Below are 24085 nucleotides of genomic sequence, written 5' to 3'. Positions count from 1 at the left end.
TACATATTAAATAATGTCAGAATTGTAAGTTTGCACATACTTTGAAAGGGCCACAATCAGAGAACTGGGCTCAGATCAGAACTGAGTAACTGATAGACATATTGCAGTTTCAGTCTGGAGAGGGGCTTGTGGCCCCTTCATGACCTTTCTGAGAAAAACCCATCTCTTGTCTTGGTGTGGCATCACAGGACTCTCCTGTGAAGACAAGATACAGTACTCTTATCCTGGAAGTGAAATTAAGCAGTCTTTGCTCTTAAATTAAGAAACAGAGCAGAACTGCACTATCTTGCAGTCTCCTGCCCAAAGCCCAAAACCTCTCGTGGATTTGTGTATCTCTGCTTGTGTGTCTTCCCTGCTTATACTGCCTAGGAAATCAAGGTTGAGCCATGAACGGCCACTGATTTTCACAGTGTCTTTGCCACTGTTACTGCCTGAGAAGCAGTGTCAGTTAACATACATTTACATCTGTGCTGTTTCTGATTGACTTCTAATTTCTTCTAGTGCTAGCCTTGGTGTTACACTGCAAGAGAGAAACACCTCTCTCTTTCTACATGCTGTAGCTCTGCTGCCTGCCTAGATTCTGAGGTTGAATTATTCATTTCATTACGTGGTTCAGAAACACTGTTCTAGAAAAGGCTACAGATGCTCCTAGCAATTCTGAACCAAGCACTTCTCCACTCCCCTCTATGGAACATTATTTTAATTTCTTTTTTTTGTATACCTGCCAAATTCAGCTTTTCTTTATTATGGTATGAATTGAGGTTAACAGAGCACCTGAAGTTACTTGACGCCTGTTTTCCCACTGTCCATCCTAGAGTAAATGAGAGCCCACTATCAGAAGATGGCTAGTGCTTCTTTGCCTGCTGTATGCTGTAATGAAATGATGAAACCTCCTTTGGCAGAGCCTCTTCTCTCTTCCACAGGCTCCCTGGCAAGGAAGATCTGCAGGCAGGACTCTTTAGCAATCAAACTAAGCAACAGGCCTTCCAAGCGAGAGCTGGAGGAAAAGAACATCCTCCCCATGCAGACTGATGAAGAGAGGCTTGAACTTAGGCAGCAGATTGGGACAAAGTTAACAAGGTAGGAGACAAACATTTTTTCTAACTCTTGCTCTTGGAAATACATGGTGGGATGCAGTTTTTATCCCTAGTCTGTAAATATTTGAGATCTGTTTGTTCAGAGCTCATCAAAAGGAAAAGCCATGGGTGGAAGAGGAAAGACATTATTTCTGCTCCAGTATAACTTCCCATACAATGCCCCATTTCATTTTCCTGGCATATTCTATGGGATCTTTGGTTGCATTAAATATCAGTGTGTACTGTGTGGATTTGGTTGTTTTCAGTGCACCATTTGGAAATGTTCCGCTTTGATAACATTTTGGAGTTTAGCTGCAGGTGCTATTTGATAAGCTATTAGTTTGGCCAAAGGGCAGGGGTGTAACTTTCTCTTCCTACTGCATCTCTCATGAGTAGCTGAGTCTTTTCGTGACCCAAAATAGTTAATGTCCTTTAGTACCTGCTTTTATTGTGTCAGGTTGAACAGCTTTACCCTATCTAGACTCTGTTCTTCGTAATAGTGTTACTCAGCAGCTGTTCTGGTTTTCTGTATTGCATATAAAAGGGTATAGAGGGATAGCCATTAAATGTGGAAGATTTCTGTCAAGAATAATTAAGCTGAGGTCAGGTAGAAATCTCTGAGAACCTTCTATGCTCCAACCATGATTTCTGTAAATATATTTAATAATTTTATGTTATCAACTTGATGGTATGTAGAACTGGTGAATGCTGCTAGTTTCAGTCCAGTGTGACTCTGACAAAGCCACAAATAGAAGACCAACCAGTTTATGGTCTTGTCTGTCACCTCTTTGGAATAAACTGACCGCATCTTTCTAGTCTGTCTGTAAAAGTCTTTGGGCTGGATCATGCTTAGCCTACCCCAAAACCTTCAGCACTCTTGTTGAAGGGCCTCAGCAGTGACTCCCAAAGTATGCAAGATGGTGCCACACTTTGCTGGTACTGTGATTTTTCAGGCCAGTCTTTATTCAATCTAATACCTTGTTAGCCTGCAGCTGCACATGGATCTCTTGGTCCTGAAGAGCAGCAAATGATAGCAGGGTCCTGTTGTTTGATTAGTTTTGAACCCTTTTGAAGCATGTGAAGAGTTGAAACTTTTGTCTCTTAATGTATCCTACTATGCACTGCTTGACCTTGAAATGACATTGGACAGGATTTCCATTGTGTTGCCCATTTGCCTAAATTGCTTAGGTCTCACAGGAATTTTACAGCTCTGTCTGATGAAGGTGAATAGTGTCACCTGAAGACATTGATTCTGCACAGCTCACTGTGCCCCAGGTGTTTTTTATGATAAATGTTTTATATCTCACCTCTCCAAAACCTGCTTCTCCCCCATTAAAGAATGTTTCTTCAGCATATCTCTTTTTAACAGGGAAACTAATTTTGGCAATACCCAGAATCCTTCCTGTGTAAGCCACATATTCTTACAGTGTCATTCTTTGTTCCTGCAATTGCATCTCTGCTCATTCAGTCTGAGTTATAATGCTTGATCGTGTCTTCTAATATGGTTAGGATTGAGGGGCAATCACAAATACTTCAAATAATTAAACCTGTGTATGTACAAGATCAAAAAAATAGTTGAGCCACTGCTATTTCATTCCCAGTTTATACCAGTGTAACATTACTGAAATGGACAGATTTTCATAAGCCTTATCTGGAATAATATAGTTACCAGTCTGACCTTTTAATTACTAGTATTTACAACTTAATATCTCATCCTTTTGAGTGGTTAAAACCAATCAAGAAGTATTAACAGCAAATAATTTTCCTCATCTCTAATATGCAAAAAGCCACAGACTTAAGCAGGAAAAAGGAAGGTACCTGTCTTACCAGTGCTTTGTATCAAAATGTGATGTATCCACGTGCACAGACCGATGAATATTGGATTGAAGTAGAGAGAATATTTCAGTTTGGACAGTATTTCTTTATTCTCTAGACTTCATTACTGAATCAATCCATCCTTTGCTCAGTAATTGTCACACAGTGATGCAGATGCCAAGCAAAATTAAAGTTGTGAAGCATTTATAGTCCTTAGAGAAGATGCTAGATGGGGACTATAATTGCAGCTGGCAGTTTTGGATTTCAGAGGGATTTGTAATGTCCCACCAATGGTCCTCTATGGTTTAAAATAGCCAGCCAATGAAATCACATATGCTACTTACAGAAGTAAAAAATGTGGAATAAAAACTTCAGCAAATAATGATTGTCTGTAATGGATCCATTAATTTTCACCGAGGGGCTGATTAGGATACTTCAGTATTTATGCATAATCCTCACAGTATCTAGTTTGGGAGAGCTCATTGGCTGCCACATTTGGCAGATCAGAATTTATTACTATAAAGAGAACATAATTTTTAAAGATGGTTATAGCCAGGCATATTGAGAGATTGATCATTGACATATTGCAACAGACCAAAATCATCCCAGGTGTAATTCCTCCGGCTTTATTAGAGTTGCACCAGGAATCAATTTGTCTCCGAACTGTTTGTTCAGATCCTATTCAAATGCCGCTTGGAAGCTCTGAACCTCCAGTTAGTCCCAGAAAATTGTTATGACTTTATTATTGTATCCACCAACTGGTAGAGAGACTCTAGAGCAGACTTCACCATGTTTCCCATACTGAGAGACTAGTGCTTGACTTACACCAAACCAGTTGAAAGTGTGAGGCTGCAGAAACTATATCCTATAGCAAGATCTGGCCTGCTATACACATGAATATTGGCTCAGTTGTGAGACAAATTACAGCCTTTGCGCCTATCACAGAAACACTTCACATGAATGTAATTCTTCTGTGGTGAGTATCCTGTATCATGGCTCAGCACATGTACATCCAAGCAAAATGGAACTTTTTGCCCAAGATGGCAGCATACATCCTAGCAATGACAAGAGATCCCACATCACATGAATACCAGCCATATGAATAGGCCCCTGCACCATAGCCTTTTTCTGGGCAGTCTTTACACAGCAATTAACAGCAACTAACTAGAAGACCTCCTCCTCTAACCAAACCAGAACGGACTACTCAAAAATACAATACCTACAACCAAGGGGCAAAAATAGAGTTAAAATGCAGAACTTACAGCTCATAACTACATGTGACTTGAGGATGGGAAATGGATGCTGGAGGCTATGTTCTTGGCTGCTAAAAACCCTTACAACTCCATTAACTTCTACTCTGAAATGCAGACCTGTGCTAAGTAAATCTTTAAATGGGTATGGTTTTCTTGCTTTGTTTTTTCTGCCTGCTCAGCTTTTCCCATTCTCCTCCTCCATTTTATCCCTCTGGTGCCTGCATAGCTTCAGAGCTGCTCACGAAATGCATGTAAACAGGAAAAGCCAGAACACTGAAAGTTAACCAGCCGAGGGAAAAGACAGACTTTTGCCTTCTGCCTCTCTCTCTGGATGTGTTGGACCTGCTGGGAAGCAATGGTCCCCTGCTTATTCAGGCCAGAGCCAGGGACCAGGAGGACCTGGATATAGCTTTCAGTGGCTGTCAGGGTGAGAGGAGTGTGGCATATCTAGGCTATGATTGTGAAGCAAGGACTTAGGCTCTGGATCTGAGCTTGGAGGTTCTCCTAGGGGCAGTGTCACAAGCCCCTGGTGAGGAAGAAGAGGACCAGTACTGATGGGTGATGCACAGCAGAGCTGCCTGTCTCCCAAAGACTGCAAGACCATCTCGTGGTACTGAAACAGGTGCTTCAGTGCTGGTCCTTGCACTCCTGTTTCACCAAGGAATCATAATGGTGGTCATGAGAGATCACACGGACTTCCTTAATCAGTATGTTACTTATTCTAGTAAGTACTAGAGCCCTTTAGAGAAAATCTATCTATGTATTTCTGTGTGGCTATACACTACAGTCCTTTGATGAGGACTTTGCACTCCTTTCAGCCAGGAACACCTGGCTTCTTTGAGTGACTTTCACAAAGTCTTTCCCATGCCTTGAGACAACATATCTTTAGACTATTGGCTGATCTGCCACGCATCCTACTAGAGAGGCTTTCTAAAGCACTCAAGTCTTTCTTGAGTCTCTTATACCCCCAAGGCTAGTGAAGGTGCTCATTAGTAGTTAGATACAGGAGTATTAAAGCTGAGATTTGGGTCCACTGCCTCTCAAAAATGCATGGCAGTGTCCTTTTCTGTTTTCCCTGGATTGTTTCCATCCTGTCTTTTTCCACCTGCTGGAATAGGATGAGCTAATCATGCAAAATATCATCACATTGATAATAATTGGTGTTAAGGGAACTTCATGATGTTCACAGTTTTATTACTGGTCAGCATGATGTCTCTTTCATCAGCACACTCCTACCCACCTTAGGGCAGAGGGCAGGTGAGGCAGGGGAGATACACAAAGGCTGTCCACAGGTGAGCAGTGCAGGTCAAGGGACTGCTACCCATCACTGACAGGTGCCACAGGCAGCTCATTAAGGTTTTGCAGCCCTCTAAGATTTAGTGCTGTGCAGCTGCCAAAAGCTGTCAGTTGTAGGAGTCACATTTAACCCAAGACCATGCCCAGTATGAAAGTAGAGAGAGATGAGATGGGGGAGCAGCCCTCTGCACATTAAATAATTACATAGAAAATAATTCAATTAGTAACAAACGAGAAAGTAACTTCTTGCCGTGTCCACACACTACCTTTTGCCTTTCATGTGTATGACTGATGGACAACCCAGCGTTCAACTGAATCTTTGAGTATGTCACTGGGTATGCTCTGCTGTCTTTAAAGCAGTGAATCAACGGCAGGCTCCCCTTTCAGATATACAGTAGTGCTCTGCTTTTTGTTTTTATAGCCCTAGATTTATTCACTACAGTTCCTTATGGGATGCTGTCATTACAGCAGCAAGTGGAAAAATCTTGATCTGAAGCAATATAAATAGTGGATTGCAAGTATCATGAGGCAAAGGATAGGAAGTATGAAAGTAGATCACAGAGACACTGTGTGCGTATGGCTGTAAATTTGTACACTTGAAATGTGGACATGCACACCTGTTAGATATGTTTATAGTCCCATTGATGCTTTGGAAATAGTACTGAGTACCGAAAATTGTACACTTGAAATATGGACATACACACCTCTTAGATATGTTTATAGTCCCATTGATGCTTTGGAAATAGTACCGAGATGTCTGTGACTGAGAAATGTAGCATGAAAAGTCATAAATCTTTGTTAGCGAGTGGCAGGTTTGACAGATGGTGGTCACCTACTACCTCAATCAGAAAGATAATCTACTCTATGCATTCACTGATCCATGTTATGTCTTCCGTGGCTGTACTGAATTATACTGCCTAGAAACAGAAATCCAGTGATAAAATGAACGTGGTGAATTCCCACAGATATACAAAATTATCATTGATTTTTAAAATGTCATGAGGCTGCTGTGAGGTTTTTGGACCTCTTCACAACAGGTGCCAGTTGTCTGTATGTCCCCCTGCTTGAGGGAGAATACTTGGGAGAAAGGGCAATAGAGTGTGTTTGTAAACAGAAAAAAAGACATGAACCAGAAACAAGAATAGAAAAATTGGGTAATTAGGGAAAAGGATTGTGTCTTCAACATCAGTGTGAAGGTAATGGAGATATTGCCAGTGCTGAGGAAAGGTCAGTCTGCAAGGCTTGCACAGTTGTTAAAATGCACAGCAGTTCCTTCAGAGGCCTGAGGAGACTGAATAGTCTGAAGTGACCGTGTTTATTTACTTAAGCGTTAGGCTATGAGGAGATTCAGCTTTTTGAAATGGTTAATTATTTACACAGCCTTGCCATCCTGTTGAGGAGAGGGTTTATTCAGCCAGAGGATGGCGGCAAGATGGCCCTTGTTGAGCAGGAAGCCCTGTGGTTGAGAGCATTTTGTGTTCTGCATCTCAGGGTCATTTAGGGATAAAAGAATGGGCAGACAGCAGGATTAGTCTTTATTCACAAACCTCATTTTGTTGGGTAACGTGAAATAATTTCCTCCTAATTACCTCTGACGTCTACAATTCTCGCACTTATTGTTAGTTTCTACTAATGAGAGAAAAGCAAGTGCCTAAAGCAAGAGCTCATCCCCAATGGCAGCACTCGTGTGTATGTGTGTGTGTGTGTGTGTGTGTGTGTGTGTGTAGCTTGCCTCTTTGCATGGCGGGTGCTGGGGATAAATCACACAGAAAATAGGATTATGGTAAACAAGCTCATCTAAATCCTGGATTAGAAGGGGCGATGCGACAGCACTGGATGCATGAATGGGGGTGACCAAAAAAAAGCTGTAGAGGTCTGAGCCTGGCTTTTAGCCACAGTGGTAGCTAGGGAAAACATGGTTTTGTTTATTTCCCTTTAGTTTAGCTCTGTGAGGAAGCTGTACATTTGTGGAAACCCCAAGGGAGCTGTCTAAATTGTCCTTAGCATTAGGAGGAAGACAGCAAAAGCAGGTGATTATCTATGGGTGACAAGCTGAAACAGTTATCATTATGCATCTGGGCTCAACCACCAGTAATAAATACTCTGATGGGGTATGGATGGAAGATGGGCTCTCAAGGCCCTTGTCAGCCCTCTTTTCTGTGATTGATGTCCTGGTGAGCTCTGTTACACTGAAAAGAAAGGTGGTTAAAATGCTCTGGGAAGGCTGCATCTACTAAGGCTTTCCAACCTCAGGCAAGCAACTGAAAGAAACACTTGTTTGTATATATATACTTAAGATATGTCGGGGGTCTCCAAATGTACATATGGGCCTATGATCTTTGGAAAATTCTGTTAGTTAACAAACTTGCAATGACAGCAAAAGTTTGTGTGCTTTTGAAAAACCACCCAGATACCAGGATTTCTTTTGACATCTGTATTTCAGTAGAAAGTAGGACAAGAATCCTCTTCTCTGAGCACAGTTTGAACTTGTCTCTTTATATTAGGAATTTTTATAGCTAACATCATCATTTATCACAGAAGAATAGTCTAATATCACACATGATGCTATTACCATTGTTTTGATGTGAGTTTCAACAACTAAAAGCATGAGTTTGCTTCATCTTAGTAATTTGCTATGGCAAAAGGTCAATGGAGCATTCAAGGGAAAAGGGAGGTGACAGTGGGTAATGTCATTGCAGAACACATCACTCTACGTGCTCCCTCATTTGTGGGATGAACAGTGTCTTTAACCTATGGTCTGGATGGGCCCTGGTAGTGTCATCTCTCCTCTGTCACAGCTCCACCTTGGGATGGGATGGACCCCTGCTACCACCAGTTTCACTCAACCAGTGTCAGCAAACGTTTTGTTATGTATGGGAGCAAGGCCTCGCAGAGCAGATATAGTCTGTCCTTGGGCAGATGTGTCTCTCCGTGGTAGAAGGTGAGGCTCCAAATGCGCAGAGACAATTTATTTACATTACTGTAAAGGAGAAGGAATGGTGTGCTGAGGAGAGGGATGCTTTTAATGGTAGGCGACAGGCAACAGGAAGTGGTATTTGAAGGCAAGGTCTCCCCAGAGGGACCCCTGTGGCTCATGAAATGGAAAGTGTTTTCTCTGTGTCAAAAGTTCATTTCAATTAGAGATGTCACCAGCCCGGGAAGGTGTTTGTTATTCCTGGGGTTTGTCACTGCTTCCATTGCCTGCTCTCATGGAAGCAGTGCAAGTCACTCTGTGCAGAAGCCAAGGCAGAATACTTTATGGGGTTACAATTTCCACTTTAGGCTTCGTACGCTCTTCAGCCCCCTGATGCAGTCTGTATTTGAGGTCTAAGTTGGGCTGTCAAGGTAGCTGAGACAAATATATTTAGTCTACCTTAGTTTCCTTTGCAGTTTCAGTGATATTCTTCATTCAGTGTCATATTCTTCATTTTCTGCCACAAATTGATTACTTTTAGTTGTCAAACAACTGTCAGCTTTTACCTCAGAGGAAGCCACGTTTCTCTGCTGGGCAAAATAATTCGTGGTGATATAATGCAAGCTTGTGGCAGTAATGAAGCACCATACATCAGCAATAGAAGTAGTCTTTTATTTCTCCAATAAACAAGAGGCCACATGGAGTCCATTCAGTACTGTCTTTTGAGTAAAAGAGTGACAAATATTAATAAAAGCAGGTGAAGCAAACACAAGCAAAGAAGTAGTTGATTCAAAATATTATATTCTGGCTTTAAAAAAAGGAAAACAAAGGAGGGGTTTTGTTGCCTTTTATTTTTCTTTTGCTGGCTATGCTGACAAATTTAAGGCAGCTCCATTAAGAACTAGTTCCTGAATTTCCACCTTGAAAAAAATCTAACCATAAATCTTCATGTTTTGTGTCTGCTGATTGTGAGGAGTTAATCGTAAGTACAACAGTTGCTCAGCTTGGATGACGTTGTAATTTTTATAATGGAAACAAATCAGATGGCAGTACAAGTAGATAAAAGAAGCAGACTGGCAGGAATAAATTTCGCTTTATAGGCTGATGATTGTAAAATGGAGAAATTGCTCTTTGAGCAAAATATTTAACCTCACTCAGAAGTTACAATTGCAATTTTTTTCCCTCTTTGGCGTATTATGGCAATGCATGTGCAGATTAACATAAGTAATCCTTGTAAAGGTGTTGTGGTTTAAATCCTGTCGTCAAGTTACCCACGCAGTCCACTCCCCCACCCCCCTGCCTTTTCTCCCCGACCCCTCCCCCCCGCACTCCCAGAGGGACAGGGAGGAGAATGGAAAGAATGCAATTCCCACGGGTTGAGATAAGAGCAGTCCAGTAACTAAGGTGTAACACAAATCACTGCTGCTACCACCAATAATAATAATGATAAGGGAAATAACAAGGGAAGAGAATATGATACCACCCGCCAACCGAGCGCAACCGAGCAGTGAGTGCCCTTCCGGCTCACTCCCAGTTACCTCCTGGGCATGACGTGCTGTGGTATGGAATACCTCTTTGGTCAGTTTGGGTCAGGTGTCCTGTCTCTGCTTCCTTCCGGCTTCCCCTCCTCCCTGGCAGAGCATGAGACTCACAAAGTCCTTGGTCAGGCTAAACATTTGAGCAGTAATTAAAAACATTGGTGTTACCAGCACTGTTCCCAGGCCAAAAGTCAAAATCACAGCACTGCACCAGCTACTAAGAAGGCGAAAAAATGACTGCTACTGCTGAACCCAGGACAAAAGGAGTCAAACAGAAAACCAGGTTTTTTGTTCTGACTCCAATCAGCTTTTAAATATGTATATGCTCACATATATATGACACTGACTATTACTGTGAGCACAAGCTAAAGAAGTAAGTGTAACTTGTGTGCATGGTCATCTATCTATATCCAGAAATGCAGGAGTTTCATATGCAGGTTGTTGTATTTGAGATAATAGAGTTGACTTTTTGAAGGGTTGGCCCTGTAGTAAACAGTATTTAATGTTTTACGTGTTTGATTTATAGAGTTTAAAATGTCTTTTGGATAAATGTACCAACAAAGAGAATATACTTACTGCTACACCTGGTACAATTAATGTAAGTTTGGAATTTTACATGTGTTCCCTAAGAAGTAGCGTTAACATAAGGATCACTTAGAGACGAACAGGGACTTCTTTTGCATATATGCAGAAAAGTTACAACTGGTCATTTAGAGCCCAGTACAGATGACAATTATTCTCATATATCAGTGCACTGGGATTCATAAGCACTGCACAGACCATATGTGGGGATTAAACTAAGTCCTTAATCTCAGATCTGACCATGTGAAATTACTGTTTATGTTAACAACTTTAGTGAAGAGGAACCTTTCTCACCTGTAGTAGACCACATCAACATGTCTCTAAGTATGCAACCTGAAATATTCCTTACTTGCCTTTCTAATGATAAATAATTTTCAAACCAGCAAACTACAGGGAAAGCATGTTGTCGTGGTTTAAACCCAGTCAGGTAACTCGTTCACTCGCTCCCCCCACCCTTCCTTCCCTCCCCCTACTCCCAGAGGGACGGAGAGGAGAATCAAAAAGCATGCAACTCCCATGGGTTGAGATAAGAACAGTTTAGTAACTAAGGTATAACACAAATCACTACTGCTACCACCGATAATAACAATGATAAAGGAAATAACAAGGGAAGAGAATACAACACCTCGCCACCAGCCAACCAATAACTCTCCCCCCCCCCCAGCCCGACCAAGCACTGACCGATACCTCCTCCAACCCTGCAGTCTCCCAGCCCTTCCGGCTAACTCCCAGTTACATCCTGGGCATGACGTGCTGTGGTATGGAATACCTCTTTGGTCAGTTTGGGTCAGGTGTCCTGTCTCTGCTTCCTCCCGGCTTCCCCTCCTCCCTGGCAGAGCATGAGGCTCACAAAGTCCTTGGCCAAACCAAAACATCATTGTTATCAGCTCTGTTCCCAAGCTGAAAGTCAAAACACTGCTCTGCACCAGCTACCAAGGAGGAGAAAAATGACTGCTACTGCTGAACCCAGGACACATGTTTAACATGAAGGTAAATTTGTAACCTGGTTCTTCACTGACATCCTGAATTCAGGAGACGGCAACACTAATAGTTAATGGGTAATAAATAAAATGAGCATTCAATATATTGTATTTGCTAAATGAGCAAGCATCTGTAATGTCAAGCTGGACTATTTATCCTACAGAATACATGAGTTTTTCAGCATGCTGGAAGAGTGTTCACAATGTCCTTTGTTGCAGTAATCAAGACAGAAACAGTCTTCCTGCCTCCTTCCAATCAACTGGCTTTGATTTAAAAGCTAGCCTGGCGAGCAAGAGACCCTGATCAAAAACAGCAGGAGCTGCAAAAGCACCAGCCTGCTCCTTCAGTGGGGAATGGTGCCTGGACCAGGTCCCCTTCCCCTGCATGTGCATGGGGACCTCAGTTACTTGGTGGGATGGTGGATGGAAGCAAGGTCCTCCACCTGGGTCAGAGCAATCCCAGGCACAGCTACAGGTTGGGCAGAGAAGAGATTCAGAGCAGCCCTGCGGAGAAGGACTTGGGGGTGTTGGTTGATGAGAAAATGAACATGAGCTGGCTTCAGTGTACGCTCGCAGCCCAGAAAGCCAACCGTATCCTGGGCTGCATAAAAAGGAGCATGACCAGCAGGTCAAAGGAGACGATCCTGCCCCCTCTACTCTGCTCTTGTGAGACCTCACCTGGAGTATTGTGTGCAGTTCTGGTGACCTCAACATAAAAAGGACATGGAACTGTTGGAACAAGTCTAGAGGAGGACCATGAGGATGATCAGGGGACTGGAGCACCTCCCATATGAAGACAGGCTGAGAAAGTTGGGGCTGTTCAGCCTGGAGAAGACTGTGTGGAGACCTCATAACAGCCTTCCAGTTTCTGAAGGGAGCCTGCAAGGATGCTGGGGATGGACTATTCACTAGGGACTGTAGTGATAGGACAAGGGGTAACGGGTTAAAACTTAAACAGTGGAAGTTTAGATTGGATATAAGGAAGAAGTTCTTTACTGTAAGGGTGGTGAGGCACTGGAATGGGTTGCCCAAGGAGGCTGTGAATGCTCCATCCCTGGCAGTGTTCAAGGCCAGGTTGGACAGAGCCTTGGGTGGCATGGTTTAGTGTGAGGTGTCCCTGCCCATGGCAGGGCGGTTGGAACTAGATGATCTTAAGGTCCTTTCCTACCCTAACTGTTCTATGATTCTATGATTTTGGGGCACCTCAATCACGCGGTGGAGCTGCAAATGGCAGCTTTGTTGCACCCAGGCCCTGTGGTTCCACACGCAGGGAGATCTAAACTGCAGGTAAATGCCATCCTCACGCGGCCCTCACAGAAGCTACAGGGAAAGGTCTCTAGCCATCTGCTTTGAAGGTGTTTTCACTGCCTCATCAGCTGGCACACCTCCAACTAAGTCTAGGAGCAGTGTTAGCAGCAAGCTCCTTTGGCCTGTTCCGCTGCACTGGGAAGTTTGAGCATCCAAACTGTGGTCCCCAACTTTGCTAGAGCAATCTCTGCCCCACTGCAAGGTCTTCCCTGCCCAGGTTTCAGCTGTAAAAGAAAGAGGCAGGCAGTGCCTGTGACAGGAATTGCTTTCTTAGGAGTCTGGTTTATGGACACACTGCAGCTGCACATCAATCTCAAAGTGGGAAGCAATTTCCCTGGCAGGAGTTTAGTGTCTTCTTGAGTCTCCCCAACAGGGCATTCTCCAGCTGATCCCCAAACTTTCCGGTGCTCATTTCAGAAGGAGTAGCTGATGTCCCAGGGCCAGATCATCACCAGGGACTCCTTCCTTTTTCCCGATTAACAACTGAGTGTAAATGCCTGATGTCATTCACGCTTGGATTGGGCCAGAACCATTAACCTTTCCCTTATCTAGGCAGACATATATGCTGAGATAGAAAGACCTGTGTAATTGCAGGGATTGTAGAGCTGTGTGGTACTCCACCATCCGTTTCATCTTCCCCTCAGAATACCAAAGAAAATCTAATGCTCTACTGTCAACATTTTACAGTGCACAAATTTCAGCAAGTTAAAGGCTTGATCATGTTTTCTAATGTAACATGACAGGTGAAAAAAGGCTCTGCAACAGTGAAAAGGTACAATTTTTGCCTTTGAAACCCCTGTCATGGGAAACATTTTTGGGAGTTACTTTAATTTCACTTTGTCTTGACTAATTCTTTTCTTCAGAGTCTTCATCCTGTCTTGTATTTCAGTAGTGCTGGTAGCCCCACCCCAGTTCAAGGTAGTGTACAGCAGTTGACCTCAGTCTGAGGATTTTGGAGCAGATATAAAGACCACGATGGGGAAATGCAAGGCATCAGTGAGGGAATACTAGGCATCACTGCTCGCTTATCTCAGCATCCTCTGTGATCACTGCACACTTGACTGCCTCAGTTTTCATTCTCCCACCTGCCCATCACTGTACCTTGCCTTTCTCTTAGTTCTTTGCACTTGTCACTAGACATGTCATGTTTTAATAATTAGGGCACGTGTTAACATCTTCAGGAGGGAGCAATGCTGCCTCACTATTCAGCATAATAGTATATCTGAAAGGATGGATTTGACCCAGCAGTACTGAAGATTAAGTGCCATCTTTATTTTCTTTAATGTTTTTTTGATCGGTCTTGACAACTGGGAGAGGTGCCCAAAGACTGGAAGAAATCAAATGTCACTCATCTGTTCAAGAAAGAGGACTCCGGGAATTATAGGCCAGTCAGCCTCACCTTGATCACTGGGAAGGTGGTGGAGCAGATAATTCTGGAAACCATATCCAGGCGCATAAAGGACAAGAAAGTCATTAGGAGTAGCCAGCATGGATTCACAAGGGGAAGTCATGCTTGATCAACATGATTGACCTCTACAATGAATTGACTGGCCCAGTAGACAAGGGGGAGCAGTAGATAGTGTCTATGTAGACTTTAGTAAGGCTTTCAACATTGTCTCACATAAGATACTCAGAGTGAAGTTATTGAATTATGTGCTAGTGGGCAGATAGATTGAAAACTGTCTGAATGGCCATGACCAAAGGCTCATGATTGGCGGCACAAGGTCCAGTTGGAGTCCAGTAATTAGCAGCATACCCCAACAGGTCCATAGTGGGTCCAGTCCTCTTTAACATCGTTCATTAATGATCTGGAGTACCCCCAGCAAATGTGCTAATGACTCAAAACTGTCTGATGCAACCGAGGGGCATGCTACCATCCAGAGGGAGGGACTTTGATAAGCTGGAGAAATGGGCTGACAGGAATCTCATTAAGTTCAACAAAGGCAAGTGCCAGTTCCTGCAGTTGAGAAGACAACCACATGCACTAATGTATGCTGGGGGGTTGTCCAGCGAGAGAGCAGTTTGACAGGAAGGATCTGGGAGTCCTGATGGCATCAGGTTGGACATGAGCCAGCAGCAAGCCCTCATGGGCTGCATTAGAAAAACTACTGCCAGCAGGTTGAGGAAGGTGATCCTTCTCCTCTGTTCAGTACTGCTGAGGCCACATCTGGAGTGCTGTGTTGAGTTCTGGGCTGCCCAGTACAAGAGAGGGATGGGCATATGGGAGAGAGTCCAGTGAAAGGCCACAGAGATTATTAAGGGACTGAAGCATCTCTGCTTTGTGCAAAGGCTGTGGGAGCTGGGGCTGTTCAGCCTGAAGAAGAGACGGCTCAGGGGAGATCTTGTGTATAAATTGGCTCAGGAGATCAATGTGTGTAAACACCTGAAGAGAGGGTACAAGGGGATGGAGCCAGACTTTTCTCAGTGGTGCCCAGTGACAGGACCAGAGGCAACAGGCACAAATTAAACATGAGAGGTTCCCTCAGAACAGCAGGGAACACTTACTCACTGTGAGGGTGACCAAGCACTGGCACGGGCTGCCCAGAGATGTTTCAGAGTCTTCCTCCTTGGAGATACTCAGAAGCCATTTGGACACAGTCCTGGCTCTAGGCAGCAACCTCCACCATTCTGTGATAGCATAAGGCATCAGAAAAGCTGACAAACTCTTTGTATGTTAGCAAGCATCTTCGCTTTTTGAAGTGCATGATGTTGGCTGAGTTTTTGTGTGCCTTTGGCACTGCAGAGTGGCCAAGTTCTGTCTCAGACTTTCTGAATCCTGACTCCCTTCACGCCCCCTAGACTAAGGTTACTGTGAATGTGTCTGTCACAAATCTGCTCCGACGCAATGCTTGACAAATCTCTCCTGCTTTCGGTTATTGCACAATGGCTGTGCCAGCACAGTGTGGCCAAGTCACAAGCTCTCACAAATGCCTGTCTATGGCATGTAGACCGTAAGTCTCTAGCTCACTTCACTTCCAAGAATGTACGGAGTTAGCCCTTGAGACCAAACTCCCTGTGCTCTGCTCCATGGAAAATATTACCAGTACTCAGTTTCTAAACAAGAATGTCTCACAGAAACCCTGTATCCACATGGAAATCAACTCCAGATGCCCAACTTCCTTCAACAAGCACGTTTCTCAGCACCTTGCCATCCCCTTAGTCCACCTCTGCCATAGAAGAAAAAACAAAACAAAACAAAACAACAGAGTCACAGTTTCACTTCCAAGAGCTTTCCAATTCCTTGCACTCTTTTCTTCTTTTCTGACTATCTGAAGCAGAACTTTACAATCTGCTGTCTCTGTGTGGATCCAGATCCAGCAAACATCAATTTATTGTTCTTTCTCAATTTGGGGAACTGGGAGCTTGCTCCTCTCAGAAACATCCTGTCGCTGCAATGGTGCTGTCTGGTATCTGTGCAACAGCAGTGATCTGCAGTAGTGCAGACTACAGCAATGTTCTAGTGGCTCTAGTAAGAAAATAGGACAGAAGCCTGTATTTGATGCATGTTTTGCCAAAACCACTGCTCATCAGACTTTAAAAAGCTGATAGAGTCTAGTAATTGTGAGACATTTTCTTCCCTTTCTTCCTTAACAGCTGGCGTTCATTACCTGGGCTCAGCAGAGCACCACTGCTGTCAAGTAGGAGCAAAGTTGTTACTAGCACTAAATAATCTCCAGTCAATGAGAGTGGGTTTAGCACCCAATAAACTACAAGGTACAGTTGTAAATTCAGTATGCTTGTAAAGCAAAATTCAAGTCCACATGACTGGCCAGAGGGGGCTGGAAGGAGGGGCTGAGTGTATTCTTCTGCTTAATACTTACGCATGAGAAATTGCATGTTTACACTAATAATGAGGTTGAGCAGAACTGGGAAGCAGGCACTGCATCTGTTTGCCCAGGCTATCCTAGCCAGCATGTTTTAGCACCATTCCATAGCCTCTCATAGCAGTAGGTGCAATTTCCAGTTTTATGAACACTTTGTGCACCCTTGATACATATTCAGAAGGAACTTTTGCCAGGGCAACTGTGCTGATTCCCTTTGTTACCTCTTTCCAGGCCCTCTCCTTGCCTTCATTGCAGCTGGATATACAGAAAACAAGTGGATGCCACAAAACCAGAGCACTGAAAGCCCAGGACAGATATATTTTAGGGTACCCTGCAGGGAAATCCAGGATTCTCCTGTGACATTTCAGCAGCCATGAGCAAACATACTTCTTTTGTCTTGCATGCAAAATGTTTTAAGTTATTAACTCTCTTCAGCCTCCTTGCCTGAACGCCAGCTACATAAACTATTTGGACCAGTAAGAAGCTCAAAAAACAGTCACCAGTTTAAGGTAGTCTTGTGTTAGAGGACTAACAGTTGCAAAAATGTGGAGTTTAATATCACCCTGATTTGAAATGTCACAGGGAAGCCATCTACAACGCTGTCCCACTGGGGTTTGTGAAGTGAAGTGTCTGAAGTGTAAAGGAGAAATGATTTCAAGATAGCTGGGCTAGGAACAGGTTTCTCTCACATTTTACATAAGGAAGATGGAAGATATTGTGGGGCATTCCCTCCTCTTCCATAGTTCAACATCAGCTCCAATTAAGCAAAACAATAATGAAAAGAATACTGGTCTCCACCCAGCAGCTAGATTGTGGTAACACAGTAGGTTTTTACATTGATAAAGTGTTGGAGGAGGTGGGGAATGTTCAGGCAGGAGTACAAGCATCTGATACTAGTCAGAATGAAGAAACTTTGTTAGGGGTTGAACTGAGCTTTGTAACTTCAGGGAGAAAATATAAAAAAGCTGATGTCACACTATGCAGCAAATGAAGAGAAAGGCTGCAGTCTGTTCAGTGTAGCACACAGGGTTTGAATGTCCCTGTGGACGTGTTTTGTTTCATGGGGGGTTCTTTGTTTATTTTGAAGTTAAGTGTATTTGCCTGGAAATAGGATCTTTGTTACTTTGCAGATTATTCATTCCTGCTGCTAATTCCGTATTTGATGTAATAAGCCTCTTTGTAGCATTCCATTTGTTTTGCTGTGGAAATACGTACAAAGCAACAACAACAGAAGAAAGATTATCACTTTATGGTCCAAATTTAGCCTCTGGGTAATTATGTGCATCTCAATAACTTTGAGAGAAGAAAATGCAGATGGGACAACAATTCTCCTGATTAAAATATACCTTGTCATGCTTTCAGGCCACTAGATTTAAACCTAAAGATGATGAATAGCTGTGAGGAAATCATATCTAATATCTTGTCAAAATAACAACTGTGCAGTTTCCTAAGGCGCTAGTGGGGGACGGGGGGGGTCCATTTTAACCAGGTGAATAATTTCTTCTTTAACTAGACACTTTTGGTATTTTCTGTCGCAGGTGCAGCATGTTTTCATTGATGTTCCATGAGATGCTGTGATTTTTTCAAGTAAATATTTCTGTGCTTTGCTAATGCACAGAGGCAGTAGTAGGCACGGGCAGTGAAGGTGTTAAATACACAGCCCCTGGAAGGGGACGGATGTGTTCTTGAGCGAGATGGGGATTTATACAATGGGCAAATCATGGTGAAACATGCATTCTCTATGAAGGTAAGAAACAAATTTGCAAACAGCGATGCAGGTACAAAAGAATCGGTGTGGTAAAATGTGTGCAAAGACACAGTCTGATCAGCAGGTAACACAGATGCAGATGTGACCATTAAATGGCTAGGAATGACCCAGACATCTGCAGTACAGCTGGCAGCGCAGCTACTGGGAAGAGCTCTCCTTGCAACCTGCTTCAGTAGATTTGTGCTTGTTATTACCATAGCAGTTAATGCAAGAGCAGTTGTGTCTACTGGAGCTGGCTGAATAAGGGATTTTTTTGCATTTGGTACTAAAATAAAACAACATACTTAGCAATAATAATTAAGTGGGGTACAGAATAAAAATAGCGAATAGAGGCATTTATTTTTTTATTTCAAACTGAGAACTAGCATCCAGTATCTGAAGAGGACCTACAACGATGCCAAAGAGGGACTCTTCATAGAATCATAGAAGAGTTAGGGTTTGAAGGGACCTTAAGATCATCTAGTTCCAACCCCCTGCCATGGGCAGGGACTGTAGTGATAGGACAAGGGGTAATGGGTTCAAACTTAGACAAGAGAGATTTAGGTTAAGTATAAGAAAGAAATACTTTACTGTGAGGGTGGTGAGGCCCTGGCACAGGTTGCCCAAGGAAGCTGTGGCTGCCCCATCCCTGGCAGTGTTCAAGAACAGGTTGGAGAAGGCCTCGAGCAACCTGGTCTAGGGTGAGGCATCCCTGCCCATGGCAGGGGTGTTGGAACTAGGTGATCTTAAGGTTCTTTGCAACCCTAACTATTCTATGATTTTGTTCAGTGCATGTCCTTAATACTTTTTTAATACGTTCCCTTTTTTGTTTTTTTAACTACTCACTACCTTGCAGATAGTTTCTGACCTGCTGGAACTCAATTTTTTGGCAATTTTGCTTTTTGTCAAAAACGTTTCACCTAGCCCTAATTCTTAACCTTCAAGATTTTTTAGGCCGCAGCCCTTTGCAGTAAATCACTGCTATTTATCACCTGCCTTTCATGCAATCTGGGGGTCTGAAATCCCTCTGGCACAAAATAGTTATTCACTCTTAAGTCTCTCAAAATTTGTTCACTTCCCAGAATTTTCCACTTGAGTAACAAGACAAAGTGTGGGCACCATGCTATTTCCTATGCATCTTTTCTCCTAGAAACTGAATTACTGTGGTTTTGAATTGCTGGTACTGCCAACTTCTGTTACAAAAACGTTTACTTGGAATTCCTGTATTGTGGCTGTTCCAAGTCACTGAGTATTTTAGCTTTTTGATTAATTTCTCAGAAAGCGGGTAAATTGTGCTTTTTTGACATTACCAATGTAAGGTGCCTGTTTGGGGATTAAGTAGATTTCTACAGTGTGGTTCATTTGACTTCCTTCATGCTGGCACTGGTAGGGTGGTCTATAACAAGTTAACATGGTCAGGGTATGTACATGATTCTTCTCTCTGCTCTTTGAGTGGTCTGTAGCTGCTGCAGTAACATAGGAGACTTTTTCATGTTGCCTGTATAAGTGTTAAGCTTGCCATCACCAAGCTGGTGAAGCTCCCCGCCCAAGTTTCCTTCATTAAAACCAACGGCTTTCTGCATTTTGGATTGAGATTGCCATGGCAGTCACAGATTATTTGCACTGCCAGCCAGAACTGGTTTGTTTGTTTGGATGTTCCTGGCTTGATAGTTAAATATTACAGTTGTGTTTGTTAGTGCATATGTGTATAAGAAGATAGAGTGCTGTTGCTTTTTTAATGAGACAAATTGCATTTTGACAGCACTAGAAATGTAAGATACCTGCTAGTGCAGTCTATGTACATACAGTCACTGTGGTCCATATACAATCACCACGTAGTCTCTGTGGTCCACAGAGGCCCATTAGGAGGTCTGATCTTCACACTAGCTAAATATAAGGAAGGTGGTTCCTCCCTAATGCGCTTCAGCCCTTAACCCTTTCTTGGAGCCAGCAGATGCTTCTCAGCATAGGTGACATTTAAGGTTGTGGCAGCAGATTTCTCAGAAAAGGATCTTTAGAGGAGAAGGGCACTGGGGAAAATGAGTGGGGTTTTAGAGGGTTACGGGAAGTTTGGGGAGTGGGGCTGTGCTCCTGTTGCTATCCCTTCCTCTGCAGTTTCTTATCTGGCCCCACAGACCTCCTTCCCACCTAAAGCATTGCTTCCTCTCTCTATACCAAGTTCACAACACGCACAGGAAAAACTCCTTTACTCCCATATCAAAGCATGCTCAACCCATGTGAGCATCCCTGAGCGCCAGGAGCTGGGGCAGGGGAGCATGCCTGGGAAAGGGGCTCTGCTATTCTGGCTCATGCTTGGAGATGGCTCTACTTTTAAGAGCGTAACATTTCTGGTAAGAAGCAGCCATGTGCTAGAGACTAGAGGAATACCCCAAATTTGTTTCATCCAAGCTGCTAAAAACACCAGGGGCTGATGTAACAACTCCAGTCACAGCTGGCTTGGTTGGGTGGCAAAGAACTGAAGGGATCTTGGCCTCTGCCTCAGTCTGTTGCTTGACAGAACCACCTATAGGATTGTCCATGAAGCCCTCTGGCAGCAGACTGGGGACAAATATCGATGTGAAACTGAACATTCTAAGATTCTGTGATTCTATGAGCTGGCTTCAGTGTGCGCTCGCAGCCCAGAAAGCCAACCGTATCCTGGGCTGCATCAAAAGGAGCATGACCAACAGGTTGAAGGAGGTGATCTTGCCCCTCTACTCCACTCTCATGAGACCTCACTTAGAGTATTGTGTGCAGTTCTGGTGTCCTCAAAATAAAAAGGACATGGAACTGTTGGAACAAGTCCAGAGGAGGGCCATGAGGATGATCAGGGGACTGGAGAACCTCCTGTATGAAGACAGGCTGAGAAAGTTGGGGCTGTTCAGCCTGGAGAAGAGAAGGCTGCGTGGAGACCTCATAGCAGCCTTCCAGTATCTGAAGGGGGCCTATAGGGATGCTGGGGAGGGACTCTTCATTAGGGACTGTAGCGATAGGACAAGGGGTAATTTTATAACAAACCAGACACAATAATGCCTATAGATAGCAAGTATATCTGTTCAGCTCTGATTGTTTTACATGGTGCCATTTTATTCAAGTCATTCATGGATTGACCTTGAACTGTAAAGTATGATTTCTTCAGCTTTGTAAAATCAGCTTTTGGTTCAATATTATTGCCTTTGGATAAGTGTCTCCTCATAATGCTGTACAGACAACAGAAGGACAATCACTAACATTTTAGAACATTTTTTTGTTACAATGGGTCCTAACATCCATCTGTTTTTTCTGGCATGCTTTAGATTTTCAGCCAGTGTTTAGTATATTTTTCCCTCTGGATTCCTAGTACTCAAAAATACCCCTTTTTTTATTGTTCCAAAAATATATTCTTGAATTAGATACATAGTAAATTCCCTCCTCTAAAAAAGATTGTTCTTTTTGTTTCCTGCTGCAGTTGTTGGATATTTTGTTCTTGGGATTAGGGTTAAGAGATTTGAGAATTAATGCTGAAAGCTCCTGTGTGTAACTATCTTAATTCCACCATGCCCTTTTTTAAAAAATCATTTAAACTTTCCTGATCGTATTTTATGTGAACAGCCAGCATTTGGCTAAAAGGTTTGATGCTAATGAAACAGGGGAGGCTCCATTTTAGGCCTTGAGGTGTGAGACATAAGCATGCATTATCTTGCAGTGTTCCATGTATTGGTAGGCATTTTACAGTTAATTCTATTAAAATACAGTTAATATTATTATTGCAGTTAATATTATTATTAATATTCAGACAAAATCTGAATCTCAATGTCTAGCACTACTTGGCAAGAAATGAATAAGAAATTAAGCAATTCCCAGGGTGAATGCGGGTGTCTGCATTGTGGTACTGTGGTCTGATGAAAGATTAATGACTTGCGTATGTCGTTAGTCACACTGTTTCTACTCAGAGTCATAGGACTATCTGGTTATTCCTTTATTTCTTTTAACAAAATACAGAGCTCGTGGCCCAAGATGATGCTGCTTTATTGGGGTATTTTAAAGAAACAAGTTCTGTATATGATAGATGGGATTATAACTTTATGCAGACATAATGAATTGTTGAAATCTACATTTTGAATATGATTCTCTTTCCTCAGGAGACCTAATCTGAACAACCTGTTCTTTCTTGGGCAGCTTGTAACATTCCCAAGAGTAAATCAAAATCATAATAAATCAGTTTCTCAGAGCTGTGAGTCAGGAATAGACTCACATGGGCTAAAAAATGAGAAAACAAATTGGTCAAGTTCAGAGTTTTAAACAAAGGGTCAGCTTCATTATATTTTTCACTATCTGCAGATGCTTCTGCAAGCAGAAAATTTGCTCATTAGTTTTCCTCAAAGTCCTCACCACAATCTAGGCAGGAAAATCAAATTTTCAACTAAAATTATTCAGATTTTAATTTAGGCTCTACGCCCCTAAGCATACAATTTATATTTATTCCAGACTTGGTCCTAGCAAAATTGTCTAGCTAGGTCTCATCTAAACTGTCTCAGTGGTGCTTGACTCATTTTCCCAGGGATGATCAGGGGTCTCTGCCTGCTTTAATCTGCCCTAGTCATTGCCACAGGCTTCTTTATAGCTGCAGAAGAACCACCATCTCCCAGAGGCGGAGTGTTTAAAATCAACAGGGAAGTGGAGAGCAGTCATTACATGGTAACTGAATCGTAGCAAACACTCCTTATGGTTTTATTGCCTTAATTTCTCAGGGAAAGACGTTATAAGGCATATTATCATTATTGATGTCAGGAGACTTGTCACACAGGAAAGAGAGCTTAAAGGAAGAGATAATGTATCGTACAGATTAGCCAACATCTTAATGGAGTCAAGTCCAGGAATTTTAATGGTGTCAAACTCTTACATTTGCTTCTTTGGTTAGGGATTTTCTATTTAATATGCCTTCAGTTTATTCACTCGTTGGTAAAACTGCATTTAATCCAATTTTAAAAATCCTGTTAGAAGGATAGTTCTCTGTAGACTCTAAAGTCTGGCTGACAGTATCTGGGCTGATACTTCAGAGAAGGGGAACCTCCAGGCTTACGAATATTTTTGCTCATTGTGCAGTGAGACAAGAAAAGGAGGCAGTTCATTCTTGCCCTCTGCTAACAGTTAACTGGCGGAAGCAGATACAAGATTTTCTTCTCCATTTTTCTCCTCCAATTTTCTGTATTTGGCATGGAGTGCAAAGAGCCCCTGGTAGCCTATACTTCATCAATATTGCTTTGCTATCAGCATTATTGTTGGGAAATGCAAGCTAAATTAAGCAACAGTAAGACTCTTTACTCCCATTGAATTTTCCTCATGCCAAATTACATAGCTGATGTAAATCAGCACATTTCTATTGGCTTCAGTTGTGCTCATTTATGCCAACTAAAGAGCTATGTGACAAGTAGTTCTTTGTAGCAACTGTCTTCTCACGTGCCCAGCTCAGATTTACTCCTCTCTTAGAGCAATCTCTAGGGTAGTATGAGCCAAATTGCAACTGAGTAAAAAGATTTGCATCTACAGAATAAATTCAGGAGTTGCTCTAGAGGTTATGCTTCACTGTGCTCAGAATTTATTTTACATCAGGGTGATTTAAGCCATTAGGAATAGCTGTGTGAGCATGTTCTGATGATGTTCTGGGCACCTCACTGTGCTGCTGTGTGCCCTGTTGTGGTTGCCTGTGACCTGTTTGCCCATCAGTCCTGCTCTTGGATCATGTGCACCAGATGTAACCATTCAAGCACTG

General features: G+C 42.8%; 1 protein-coding gene across 9 annotated transcripts in view; it reads left to right on the top strand.

Moving 5' to 3' along the window:
* Positions 1-24085, top strand: part of PHACTR1 (phosphatase and actin regulator 1) — a 318474-nt gene that overhangs the window by 270586 nt on the left and 23803 nt on the right. For all 9 annotated transcript variants that reach the window (XM_057424312.1, XM_057424310.1, XM_057424311.1 and 6 more), the window contains one exon: positions 924-1080. In XM_057424312.1, coding sequence (XP_057280295.1) covers positions 924-1080 — 157 coding nt within the window. The remainder of the gene's footprint in view (positions 1-923; positions 1081-24085) is intronic.

This window comes from Pezoporus wallicus, unplaced genomic scaffold (assembly GCF_028554395.1).
Source record: "Pezoporus wallicus isolate ANWC-B61680 ecotype Strahan unplaced genomic scaffold, APGP_CSIRO_Pwel_v1 contig_5485, whole genome shotgun sequence".
Taxonomy (NCBI): Eukaryota; Metazoa; Chordata; class Aves; order Psittaciformes; family Psittacidae; genus Pezoporus; species Pezoporus wallicus.
Note: the sequence above shows the minus strand (reverse complement) of the source record. Positions and strands in the feature narration are given on the sequence as shown.